General features: G+C 47.6%; 1 protein-coding gene across 2 annotated transcripts; it reads right to left on the reverse strand.

Moving 5' to 3' along the window:
* Positions 1 to 158: 158 nt before the first annotated feature.
* Positions 159 to 10906, reverse strand: siah2l (seven in absentia homolog 2 (Drosophila)-like). Of its 2 annotated transcripts, XR_005895006.1 has the most exons (4): positions 10372 to 10906; positions 3449 to 3628; positions 2014 to 3357; positions 159 to 180 (listed from the first exon to the last, which is right to left on the reverse strand). XR_005895006.1 is itself a non-coding variant. In XM_041051550.1 (3 exons), the coding sequence occupies exons 1-3, from the start codon at positions 10855 to 10857 to the stop codon at positions 2986 to 2988; spliced, it is 1038 nt and encodes a 345-aa protein (XP_040907484.1). In that variant the 5' UTR covers positions 10858 to 10906; the 3' UTR covers positions 1744 to 2985. The 2 variants fall into 2 exon arrangements, 1 of the variants encoding a protein (XP_040907484.1); XM_041051550.1 differs by lacking the exon at positions 159 to 180 and having other exon boundaries at positions 1744 to 3357.
* Positions 10907 to 13439: the final 2533 nt, after the last annotated feature.

A 13439-nucleotide genomic window follows, 5' to 3' on the forward strand; every position in this document is an offset into this window, starting at 1 on the left:
AAAGCAGATTTTAAATTCATTTCTATTTTTATGGATTTATTTAGGGAACTGGAGACAACGCTCAGCGCTGGTTCATCGTTTCCAGATGTTTGTGCATGTTAAACCTCCAGCTCACAGACTATCAGGTTAGAAACAAACAGCTGTGTTTCCCAGCATCCTTCACTCCCGCGGTCAGCAGCTCTGATAAGAAGAAGAAGAACAATCACATACAACAGAAGGTTCTACCTGCGCGTTCCTGCCAGGTGGTGGAAAATAAACTAGATCTTTATAAATGAAATGAAAAACTTTAATAACTTGTTTGTTCATATGATTCAGAAATTACAGACCCATAAAATCAGCTATGATAAAGCCAAACTTCAGATCACAATGGAAAGTCTGTAGAACACGTTCAGTGACACTGAGTCATCTGCTAATTAAAGCAGTAACTAGAGTAAAAACAGCCTGGTCACATGATCATGTCTCATCATCAGTGTGATGGTGATCAGCTCGTTTAAAGACGAAACGTAACGTGACAAACTGAGGAACAGATTTTTATCGGTTTCCTGTCGACTGAACGAACCAAACGTTTCTGCTCTGACCAGAAAAGTCAGCAGTTACTGTTCTTTGTCCGTGTGTTTCAGTGCAGATGTTACAGATGTTGGTCGGACAGAGGCTAAAGCAGCAGAAGAGTTAAGGTCAAAGGTCAGTTTAGAAAATTACTCAGTAAAACACATCTGAACGAGCACAGGAGAAATGCAGCAGAGCCTGGTTACAGCGCGCTGTACAGAGGAAGTGATTATCAGAGACAGAGCGGCGTTTCCTCTGCGTTTTTATTCAGTGCTGATAGTTAAGACTTTCATTAGCACAGTCGTCACATCATCCATGGTCTGTCTGCTGTTGTTGACTGTGACTCCGGGATGTTTACACCCAAAAACAACTGAAAACCGAATCACCTGATAAATGAGACGTTAAGGTTGAAAAAGCTGATGAAAACATGAATGATTTGCTGGTCACTAAGCAAAGCTAAACCTTCTGCTGATTTCCATCTGGCCTAAGACACGTTAGCTCACGTTAGCTTATTTTGATGCCATTAACCACGGCGTCTTTTGATTCAGCTAAACTGCTTTAAAGCTGGATTTTAACTGGATGTCACTGCCAGTGATGGAGGCCTCACAGCCGTTGACATGTTGTATCTGCGGCTCCACTCTGAACAATATGACCTGAGAAACCAGGAGCTGCAGAGGTCGACCTTTCTTTAGCTCAACAAACACGGAGGAAACGCCGCCGAGGTCTGAGGGGTCTGCGGTTCTCTTACAGGTGTGTCCGTGATCAGAGGTATCAGGAGGAAGTTCATTTCTTCCTGCTCAGCTGCTACAAAGGTTCAGAGACAGGTAATGTTAGGTAATCTCTTCCTTTACCTACAGTGTCCTTAAAGACAGTCATGTCTGTCCACTGTGTCTCTGGCTTTGGACAAGCAGCAGTGTTTTGAAAACATGTCTCTGTAAAGAGTCTCAGTTTTATTTCCCTGGGCAGGTTTTCATGACAAAATCACAAAACTGAAAAGAACGTGACGTCAGGTGAAGCACATCAGCACCAAGACTCCCTCAGAAGGAGCTCGAACACCAGGAGGAGCAGGAGGAACAGGAGGAGCAGGAGGAACAGGAGGAGCAGGAGGAACAGGAGGAACATCAGGAGCAGGAGGAGCAGGAGGAGCAGGAGGAACAGGAGGAACATCAGGAGCAGGAGGAGCAGGAGGAACAGGAGGAGCAGGAGGAGCAGGAGGAACAGGAGGAACAGCAGGAGCAGGAGGAGCAGGAGGAACAGGAGGAACATCAGGAGCAGGAGGAGCAAGAGGAGCAGGAGGAACAGGGGGAACAGGAGGTGGTAGAAAAGTAAGGCGCTGGTGGCTGAACACACTGCAGGAGGAGGGGTGGGAGGATTGTTCCTCCATTTTACTGCTTTTATCTGAGATTAAAGAAGGTCTGAGGATTAACTCCACAGCTCAGCTCGTTCCCACAGAGGCCAAACACTAACCTCCGAAACACGAGACGACGAGCTGGACCGAGCTGTCGGGTCAGCGCCTGGGTCTGATGGACCACGTCAGGGATCTGAACCAGCAGCCTCAGACCATTAAAGCACAGAGTGGCTGAACAGCTGTGTTCACATTATTCTGCTGGTCAGCGACACGTTAAGAGTCAGATCTCAGATTCTGTTTATTATTTTATTTTTCTGTTCACTGTCATTTTAATGCAAAAATACCAAAAACATTTTCAGCCTCTCACATACAGAGCTTTGATTTATCTGTTATGTCTCTGTGAGCTGGATCTGTGCAGCTTTTAAACTGCTGCTCGAACTTTTTCCAGTGAAACAAACAATTAACAAGAAAACACGGAGCACATTAAACTATAATGACAATAATAGTTATATATGTATATATATGTACAGCTGTTTAACACGTGTCTCCGGTTGTATTAGATCATTGTGGGAAAATGGTGCTAACGACTGTTTGAAGCTGACAGCTTTTCCCAGCAGAGGTCAGAATACTGTGAACACGCTGACAGGAAGTCAGACCCTGACACAGGCTCGTGGGGCTGTTGTGCTAAAGAATCCACTTCCTCCAGAGACCAGGATCCCGCTCGGACAGCTCGGTCTCTGTCCACCCCGGGCGTCCAAGCCCGGACGGGCGGGGGATGAAGCAGCGGGTCTGACCTCCTCTCCGTCCACTGGAGAAGGACGGAAGCACGGTGCTCTGAGTCCCTCTGTCCCGCCGTTCATCAACGTGTTGCAGGGCGGAGGCGGCGACCTGCTGCTGCTGCAGCTGTGGAGTTGTTGGAGAAGTTGTCTCTCAGCAATTAAAGGTAAACGGCTGCAGCTACACAGCCAGCTGCATCTGCAGCGCTGCACCACGTCCGGAGTCCGGCACGGGACTCCCCGACCACAGAGCCACACCGGAGGTCAGCGGCTGTCTGACCGCGACTGCCCGTCACGCCACGCCGCGCCGCTCCCTCAGAACATGGAGATGGTCACGTTGATCCCCAGGTTGCCGTTGTCGGCGAACAGATGGGCGATGGAGGTGTCAAAGACCAGGCAGTCGCTGTTCATGATGGCGGCCGCCACCCCGTCGTGGATGGAGCGCGGCGTGGCCTCCCAGGTGAGCCGGCGGCGGATGCCATTGAGCTCCATGCGGTAGGCGAAGTTCTCGGCCTGCTTGCGGGTGCCGATGAGCAGCACGACGGCGAAGAACTGCTGGTGACCCTCGTACTTCTCCTGCTTCTCCAGGACCAGCATGAAGTGGTGGCTGAAACACGACTGCATCATCACCCAGTCCACGGCACCTGGCAGGTTGATGTCCGTCGCCAAGAACACGATGTCCTCCCCCTGAGGAAAGAAAGACAACATGACCCAGACATGGTGACTTTTCCAGCTCGTGTCTGAGGTGGTGATGTAAGGACAAAGAAGTGGTGCACACCTGCAGAGTGGTGATGGACTTGTGCGCGTGCATCAGGTGCGGCATCACGGCCTCCAGCGAGCCGTGCCACTTGCAGGTAGCCCCGGGACACGGACAGGTGTACGGCCTGAACTCGCACACCTCCTCGTGATCGGGCTTCTCGCTGTGGTGAAGAGACAGCAGACAGCCGGCCGACGAATACTGAGGGGGGGGGGGGGGGGACGCAGAGACAGGACTGAGGGTTAAAGGCACATTCCACTGAAACGCTGTTCTCCAGACGCCGCCTTCCTGCTGCGCGTGTCCTCCAAACATTAAAACCTCCTCACAAATACAGAAAGTAAGTGTGTGTGTGTGTGTGTGTGTGTGTGTGTGTGTGTGTGTGTGTGTGTGTGCGTGTTCTGGTCAGTCAGCAGTGTAATGGCTGCAGCTTCCTTCTTGGTTCTCTGAGATGCTGAAGGTCACAGTGATGGGATTCTGCCTCCTCCTCCTCCTCCTCCTCTTTCATCTTGAACAACAGCACCTATAGATAGATCAGGAGCCTAAAGCTGTGCATGTGTGTGTTTATGTGTGTGTGTGTGTGATGAGGACGGTAAATGAGGCATGAAAACAGCGAGGCCATGAGAAGCTCAGGAAGACAGAGAGGCACTTGAGGAAAGCAGGCGGCGTCATTAGTGATGCTGTTTGAACATCACAGAGCACAATTCGCCATGCTGAGGGAGAGAGAGCATCCATAAACATGAGGAGAGAGAGAGAGACAGGCATAGATGTTCTCCAGCTGGGGGATCCAAGAAGACAGAGGGACAGAGGACAGAGGACAGTGGACAGAGGACAGGCAGAAATCACCACTGGTTTTACTTTGGCTGCTGCATCAAATCTCCTGCAGAGAACTTCAGCGTGACCTCAGGACAGCAGACAGGAAACTGTCTCTACTGTCCAACGTGACGGGATTAGATGATAAAAGAATAAAAACAGTCAAAACAAGCCGAAGACAGAAACCGTTTTCAGGACATGTTTCCACTCCTCTGTGCTGCCTGCTGAGAGAACACTCACCAAGCAGCCTGAGAAGTGGATCAGCTTCTGGCTGGATGAGTGTGTTTACAGGAGCTGTGCGGAGAGAGCGGGAGGATGATGGAAGCTTGCATTTAACAAAATGTCAGAAAGTAATGACTGACTAATTCATGGTTCCAGCAGCTCAAACCTGAGCAGAGTTCACATCGTTACTCAGACACACAGCTCGGCCATGCTGCTCCAACTGAAAACAAGATCATCATCAACTTCCTGTCAACTAATCAATGAACGGATTAATAGTTATAGCTCTACATCACTCGTAAAAACTGAGACGTAAACTGGAGCCACCCTGACAAACCATCAGCAGAGTCACGTGGTGTTTGTAATCTATCAGCCGTGTAAGGACAGCAGGGTGAGAGTGACTGAGAGCTGATTGTGTTTCCGTCCTGTTCACGTCGCTGCAGGAGTTTCACTGTTTGTCTGATTAAAGATTCATCAGCTGCAGGTCAGAGCGCAGCAGCAGCTTCCTGCAAAGGGCAGGAAGCTGGAAAACAAGACGCCATCACCAACCTGAGCTTTCAGCTTTGAAAGGTTCAGACCGAGCTGCTGATCAAACTGCTCCGCTAACAGAGACTGAAAACACACACAGGCTTTATGAAACGAGAGACAACAGGAACAGGAGAGGATGACGTGTCGTGGATTAATCTTTACAGTCCCAGGGCCCGAGGATCAACCGTCCAAAACCCAAAGGCGTTCAGTGTCCAATCATTTCAGACAGAGAGAAGCAGCCAATCCTCTGAATCTGAGACGAACCAGTGAATGTTTGGACTAATTGCAGACTAACGGCACGTTAGAGACGCCTGATGTCTCGCCTGACCCAGATTCACATCGGGAAGGTTTCCTGTGAACATCACGTGAGCCTGTGATATGATGCGACGATGAACTGTTTCAATTCACAATCTGAAACCTGGAAGACGTGAATCCTCTCATCCAGCTGAGGCTTTAGAAGGAGACCTGTGTAGGGTGTGTGTGTGTGTGTCTGTGTGTGTCTGTGTGTGTGTTAAATGGGTAGAGCTTAACTCTATCATCTTTAAATTAATGATGATATGAGATTAATAAGAGTATTTAAACAGATAAAGTGCAGTTAACGCCCCCTAGAGGCTGCACACAAACAAACTGGATTTAAAAAAAAAAAAAAAAAAAAAAACATGGAGAGGATTTAGCTGTGCTCTTCACCGTCTCGTGGAACTAAAAATGTAAATTCTGTCCTAAGAATGGAGCTAGATGAAAGGTAATGGAGTCATTAAAATCTAAAGGGTTCAGCCTCTGGGGAGTATGAAAAAAATCATTTTACATGATGTGAACAGTTCCAGGAGATATTTGGCTGTGGACTGAAGTGTCGGACGGACCCAGCAACACTGTCCACATTTGGCCATTCAGAGACTCCGGGTGAACCTGGTGCCCTCCAGGACTCACCTGGATGCTCGGCAGCGGTTTGGTGCGGCCGACAGGTCGACTGGCCCTGTCCTTGACCTCTGACCCCTGCTGCAGTTGCTGCTGTTGTTGTCCAGTGTTAGCAGTTATCCCTGCGGTGCTAGCTGAGCCGACTCCGTGGTGGCGATGCCAGCCCACCAGGCAGCGCCACTGAGCCAGCTCCCTGAGGAGAGGCAGGCAGGAGGCCGGGCACAGCATCGAACACACACACACACAGACACAGCTGACACACACACACACACACACAGGCACACACACACAGGTAGATTACTTCCAAACTTTTAGTGCATCAGGCCAGAAACCTCCGCACATTTCTCTGTCACTTCTCTGTCAGAATAAATTACACTTTGTTTGTTTTTACAAAAGACCCACACAGGACTGCAACTAATGATTATTATCAATAATCAATTAATCCTTTAGTCTATAACATGTTAGAAAACAGTGAGTTCAATGTCTGAAACCAAAGACGTTCAGGTTACAATTATAAAACTGAGAAAAGAAAACCTGAGACACAGGACAAACACGGACCGTATAAAAGCAGCGGTCTGTTAATTTTCTGTTGAACGACAAATCGTTTCAACTCCGCTTTAAAGGAAACTACAGGCAGAGCAGCGTGGGGCAGTGTGGGGCAGCTCCCCTAAAACCCGAGGTCTAACCTGAACTCTGCCTGTTGTTTGTCCCTCTCTGCTCTCCGTAGTTAACCAGACAGACAGCGGGACGAAAACAGACAGCAGCTGGTGAGCAGCTGTTCGGACAGGCTGCGGGGACACGTGGGGACGGCCACAGCCGGACCATGCTCGGTCTCTGTAACACACGTGAAGTCAGGTGATTTACCTGAGTCCCGAGTTTACACTCAGACACCGACGATTCACGACAACACGCGAACTGAGTTCGACTCGTCAGATCAACCGGATTCACTTCGGGACAGGTATCACGACTAGACCGGGACCGGAGTTTGTCAAGTGCCTCAGAATCACTTAGAAATCGCGCTGAAAGAAAACGTTACAGGTAAAAACGCTCAGAGTCAGAGTCAGAGACAGAGACAGAGACAGAGTCAGAGACAGAGACAGACAGAGTCAGCGCAGAGGCAGAGACAGAGGCAGAGTCAGAGACAGGGTCAGAGACAGACAGAGTCAGCTCAGAGACGCGTCCAAACATCTGAGGAGATTAACAGCGACCGAACACCGACATCTGGAGAAGCTGGAACCGATCAGCTGACACTCGGTCCATCAGAACAATAACCGGTACGGAACGAGCACAGTGCGGCACACACGTACCAGCTTCTGTTGGTGAATCCACACAGACGCAGCAGTAATGCAGCTGAACCTCACTCACCCACTCGCTCTCCTACTGCAGCAGCAGAAGAAGAAAAAAAACTGTTTTCTTCTTCTGTGGTGAAAAAAAAACGAAGCACCAAAAACATAAATACACACTGAGAGCCCAAACACAGATGCTGATACACACACTCAGCTGTGTGGCATCGGACCGGCCGGCAGTGAACACACACACACACACACACACACACACACACACACACACACACGAGAAAAATACTCTCTCTCCAGCTTTCAGTGAATGTCTCTCAACCTCTCTCTGACTGAGCGGCAGAAAAACATTTGTCCTCCAACCGACCGCATTGAGACGCTGCAGCACATACACACACCAACAGTCTCTGCAGGAGACCCACACACAAACACACAAACACACACACACACACACACACACACACACACAGTCTCTGCAGGAGACCCACACACGAACACACACACACACAGTGGGGGCGGGGAGAAAGAAAGCTGAGAGAGAATAAAGAGTATCGCTCAGCCGAGTGTGGTTCTCCTCCTCCTCCTCCTCCTCCCAGCATCTGTCACACCTCCCCAACACACACACACACACACACTGATCTCTGTGCTTTCATCACTCTCTCTCTCTCCTGCTTCCTCTCAGCTCTGCAGTGTTTATGTCACGTGTTGTACCTGTCTGTCTGTGTTTCAGCTTAGAAACGATTCGTCGATTAAACGAGCGACAGAATAACAGCTGTCGACTATTTTCTAAATCTGTTGGTTTCAGAGATTTTTCTCTGCTCTCACTGTGTTTTACTGCTGATGAGTGAATTTAAACTTCAGTACTGATTATATTTGGTTTGTGCAGTTACTTCAATGACAGTATCACCTGCAAACATCCGACACGCGTCTCTTTCAGGCAGACCACAGCTGTGATGGGTACCGGTGGCAGAAAGCAATAAACAGAGAATTCATCATTCCTACAGAATTTGGTCCCGCCCCCTGCTGTGACGTCAGGTCACCAGTTACTCACAGAAATAAAAAATAAAAAAAAAAAGGGGGAGGAGGGAAAAGAGCAGCTCCATAAAAAAACACTTTAATTCAATTACACACTGATGGAGAGTTTAGTGGTTCAGCGAGCACTCAGGAGGATCAGATTCATCACGTTAAGGAAAACACACACACACACACACACACAAAGAGAGAGGATGGAGGAGGAGGACGAGCAACATCAGCAGACAGGATCAGGACTGTGGGACTCAAATCATAAAAGCATCAACCTGATGATAAATATGAAGAACGGTGATCCACTGAGGACCGACGTCCACTGACAGCAGGAACCCTCAGTGAAGTAACGCATATTTCATTTCAATCACAAGAACACGGCTGCTGCTATAACCACGTCTCTCCACATTCACATTTTACCGTGTTCACCACGTTAGAGCCAAAAATAATTTCTTTCATTATCAACGAACGTGTTGATCATGGAACCGAGAAACGAGTTGCTGACTCCTACACATTCAGCGAGGAAGAAAACCGTCACAGCAAAGACTGATGGGTACACAAACACACACACACACACACACACACACGCACACACACACACACACACACAGTCTCATACACACCAAGAACAGTAAAGCAAAGGGGAAGCTTTGGACTGGCAGTTGCAGACACACATGCTGCTGCCTGTAGGTGGAGGATGTGTGTGTGTATGTGTGTGTGTGTGCAGATGAGACGTTCAGGGTTTGAAATGTAAATGAAGGGGAAGAACAGCTTGTCTCGAGACAACAAGTCGATGAACTGTCATTTTATTATAAGGACACGAGCTGAGGAGACATTTCCTATCAAGGCTCCTGCACTGTAGACACCAGCAGAGAAGAGGCTGTTAGTGGACTTTGTAAAACTACAATGAACCTGAGCGCTCACCTGCTGCAGCACAGGTGTATTTATAACAGAACACAGAACAGGCATCAGCTTTCAGACCCATCTTCCCTCCCTGTCAAACCTCCTCGGCTTTCAGACGCCTCAGAGACTCAATTCAACTTTAATGTGTCAGTAATAGAATCAGAGAGTTGTTTCTGACACCCAGATAACAGACACACAACATGGCCACAAGTATGTGGACATCTGAGCATTACCCTGATGTGTGATAGTTAAATATCATCATTCTAAAACCTGTTTCATGAGTCTTCTTCCTCTTTTAAACCTGTTTTGATATGATGGGATATACCCAGGTTGTTCATATCCCAGTATTAATTATATGTACACATCAGATGAAGTTTAAATGAATGAAAATTACAGGACAGTGAGGATCAGCCCTGAATAAAGTTTTCATTGAGCTTACGTGGCCTTTTGATTTTTTAGTAAATACAAACCAAATGTATTTAACCTTTATTTAACCAGATAACTCCCACTGAGGTGAGCAACCTCTTTTGTGAGGGAGACCAGACCACTGAAAACCAGGATCTGATTTATTAATATGAAATATAAATTCCCATCAGTGTTTTCTTTTCACCTACGTAAAATAAAATACTGATAGTATAATAGTGAAAAATAAGCCTGCCACTCATTAATATGTACATGTCATGGAAAACTGGACTGTGCGTGACAGTGTAAATAACCAGGTGAGTCTCTCTGACTCTGTCCTGCTCTTATAACAGATGTGAACTGACCTCAGACACTTGACTCGTTTGTTCTGTCGAGCCATGACATTTAGCTCGCAAACATCTAGAGCTCATGGGAAAAGAAGTTTGCTATAGGCCACTAAAACATAAATATGGAATAAAATACCATTTTAGATTTGTTCTTCACAGACCTACCTAGAATCTGGAGGTTTCGGTTTCACTTCAGAGGGCTGGACTAAGAAGCCAGGTCACCACTGTCCTGGATCAACTGTATCGTTAAGCTGGTTTCCAGCTGGCTCGGTTCACTCTGGGTTTACCTGCTGCGAGTCTTTAGTTACAAGCAACACGGTCAGAACCAGAATAAAGTTCTGAATATGATACAGAAAGAAACTCCAGGTTTGTTTTGGTTCTGTGGCTCCGTGTGACGTCACGTAGCACGCGCGCGCGTACACACACCTGTAGGTTAGCATGTTGAGGAGTTAGCTTGCACTCGTGTCAGCCCTCTGTTGGCAGGTGACCAGGCGAGGCTTACCTTGCAGGGAAACGGCAGTGTGGATGCCACCTTCTCCATGGCCAGGTTCCGAATGCTCGGGGTGAGCGGGCCTCGGCAGGTCGGGCAGCAGCTCAGCTTCTGGCGGCACTGGTTGCAGACCAGGTGACCCGCCTGGCACTGCAGGATGGGCGGCAGGACGTAGTCGAAGCATACCGGGCACTCGAACAGCGCCGTGAGCTCCGGGGACTGCCCTGGCAGGCCTGTCGTGGGAAGGGACACCGCGGAGGAAGGGGCAGCAGACCCTGACCCGGCCACGGAGCTCACACCGGCGGCAGATGCCGCTGCTGCTGCCGCGGCGACGGCTGCTGCCGCGGCAGCAGTACCGGCGCCTCCCGACCCCCCGTGCTTTCCTCCGCCTGCTTTTCCGGCCCCGAGTCCTCCACCTCCAGGTCCGGCTGAGGACGGACGGCTCATGTCTTCACGCTGCGGTCCCTTCCCTGTGAGCTCCCGAGCGGGCGGTAACATCTACCGTCCACTTCCGGACGTCCCTCCGGGCCCCCGGAGACACAACATGGCGGCTGTCAGTTTGTATCGCCTGCCGCCGGCTGCCATTGGCCGCTACATCTCAGATTGACAGGGCGTTCAGCCAATCAGAGAGCGGAGTCGTGTCATTTGTATCTGGCAGAAAAAAAGAGGCAGGATTTCTCTGTGAACATTTACATTTATGCATTTTTATATTTGTATATTAGGTGTGAGGATGGTCGTCCTTTCAGAGGAGACCACGACTGACCTTTGTTTTCTCACTAGCATCTGGTAACAGGTTTAAAATTTCAGATCACATTTTCTGTAATTAAGTAAAATTTGGAATGAATCAGTGTGAAGTGAAGGATCTGAGAGCTTCTGTTTCTACATGCAGCAACATCTCATTACATCGGCACCAGCTGTGTCACCATCATCACCACTGTCAGTCCGTCTCCCTCCTGCACTGCCTGTGTGTTTGAAACGTGCCCACGTTTCCAGCTGTCTCATCTGAAACTCTCTGACATCCTCTAGTGGCAACTCAGGTGACACCGCATCCTCCTTCCTCCTGTTTTCTTTTCCTGCGGATGCTGATCAGCCCAAACTACAGTTTTACAAATAGCCTGTTCTGATAATTGAAGATAATCATGTTGTGTTTTCTGTGTAAATGATCCATCAGGCACCATGTAGTTACCATGTGAAGAGCTCCCTGTAAATGTTTATAAGTAGGATACGGATTTGGTCTGAAAAGTGGACGACCTGTTAAATTTGTTGTGTTTTCAGATCAAAGTAAATTTTCAGACCAAAATGCTTCAGTAAAAGTCAGGTGACAACATTCCCTCCTCCCACTGGTCACGTTTGCCTGGTGGGAGAAAGAAAATAAGCAGGACCTGAGGACGGTCCTGTCTGCTCAGACACTTCACAGAAACTGTTTAGGTTAAACTCACAGAGTAAGACTTGTCGTCAGGTGAGATCTCAGATCAGATCAGAATGCACCAGAGCTCATTTAATCTGGACTAACCAGGTTTGGTGTGAGAGCACCCTCAGAAGCATCTGCTCCCAGTACCAGTGTGTGTTGTTAAAGTTTGGCTCCATGACTGGTTTCTGTTGGCCGGTTCAGTCCAGCTTTGGCCCCCGGCCCACCTGAAAGGCTCTTACTTTTATTTCCAGGAGGATTTAAAGAATTGGCCGACAGCTGTGTCCCAACTCAATTAACCTTCAGTTGCCTTCAAGTTCACTCAACAAAAGCTTTAAAAAAAAAAAAAACAAAGCCAGCTGGGAAGTCTGAAGCTCTGCTGGAGAGAACCCACACAGGCACAGGGAGAACATGGAAACTCTGATATCTTCTTATGAAAGATAAAATCCTATTATTGTATGTGTTTGTGTTTATGATAACAGATGAAACTTACGTTTAGAAATAGAAAACAAAGACAAACTTGATAAACTGGATTTTGTAGTTTTAGTTTTATCTCCGGTTTGTTTTCCTCCCCTCACTGAAATCTTTATATTTCAGATTTGTGAGTTTGTAGAACTGAAAGCAACCAGATCAAACAGGAAGATGAAGCTGCATTAAAAAGAAAAGAGGCAGGTGTTTAGGTTCTGACTCTTTGACTCCATCACCACTGTGTCTGTCAGCCAATTTATTTTCTGCTAATCCGTTAATCTCCTCTTCGTGTCCTCACTTTACTTTTCAAACTTTGTCATTTATCATTTATTCATCAGACTCTGTGATTAGAAGCTGCTCACGATGAGTGTGTCTCGTTCCATATACTGCTGCACAACAGCACCAGAGGTCAAAGGTGACAGTGTCCCGATAACAAATGGAGAAAATGTTCTCTGTGACCTTCGACTGGTTGTTGATGATAAAAAAACACAAAGAGAAGAAGATAAATGTGCAAACTGTAGAGGAAGATGCTTCAAAGTTCATCATCATGTCGTCTTCAGTGAATTATGATGCTGACATTATCTTAAAGGAGCAGTCTGACATTTAGAGGAGGCCTGTAGAGTCAGATATCATCATCTCTGTGTGTCCACAGCAGATGCAGCCTGTGGAACTGGATTTCACACCAGACACCATTACCTGTTTGTTTTTTTGTTTTGTTTTTTAAATATATATGTAATATTGTTGCTGACAAACAGATTTTGAACAGAGAGCTGAAACTTACAGTATGAAGCTGCATAGCACACAAAACAAAAAGGTTCAAATACCCTCAAACTACCACAGTAATTATGAAAGTGGCCGAGAAACCCGGTATAAAACAATGAGTTGGGGCAGTCTGGAAATTCCCAGTTCCATTTTATTTGTCAAAATTAGAGTCTTGCTCAGAAACTCCACAGTAAAAATTCACATTGGGCCCACCAGAAAGAGAAAAGTAAAAAGAAAAAAAACTAATTTCTCAAGAAGAATCAAAATAATACACAACAAAAGTATTCACTCTAAACTGCCTCAATGGATACCCTTAAAGCTCGGAGCCGCGTTCAGGAGCCGCGTTCAGGAGCCGCGTTCAGGAGCCGCGTTCAGGAGCCGCGTTTCTCTTCTCTGGCCCCCGGCCATCACAGCCTCTTCACTTTTATACTGGTGGACTGCA

The sequence above is a fragment of the Toxotes jaculatrix genome, chromosome 12, assembly GCF_017976425.1.
Source record: "Toxotes jaculatrix isolate fToxJac2 chromosome 12, fToxJac2.pri, whole genome shotgun sequence".
In the NCBI taxonomy this organism is placed as follows: domain Eukaryota; kingdom Metazoa; phylum Chordata; class Actinopteri; family Toxotidae; genus Toxotes; species Toxotes jaculatrix.

Bases quoted from the DNA above. Each gene is read 5' to 3' on its own strand.
- siah2l (XM_041051550.1), bottom strand. From the start codon at position 10,857: ATGTTACCGCCCGCTCGGGAGCTCACAGGGAAGGGACCGCAGCGTGAA. The intron at 3,629-10,371 runs GTAAGCCTCGCC...CCCCCCCCTCAG, and splicing joins CACTGCCGTTTCCCTGCAAG to TATTCGTCGGCCGGCTGTCT. The intron at 3,358-3,448 runs GTGTGCACCACT...TTCTTTCCTCAG, and splicing joins AGTCCATCACCACTCTGCAG to GGGGAGGACATCGTGTTCTT.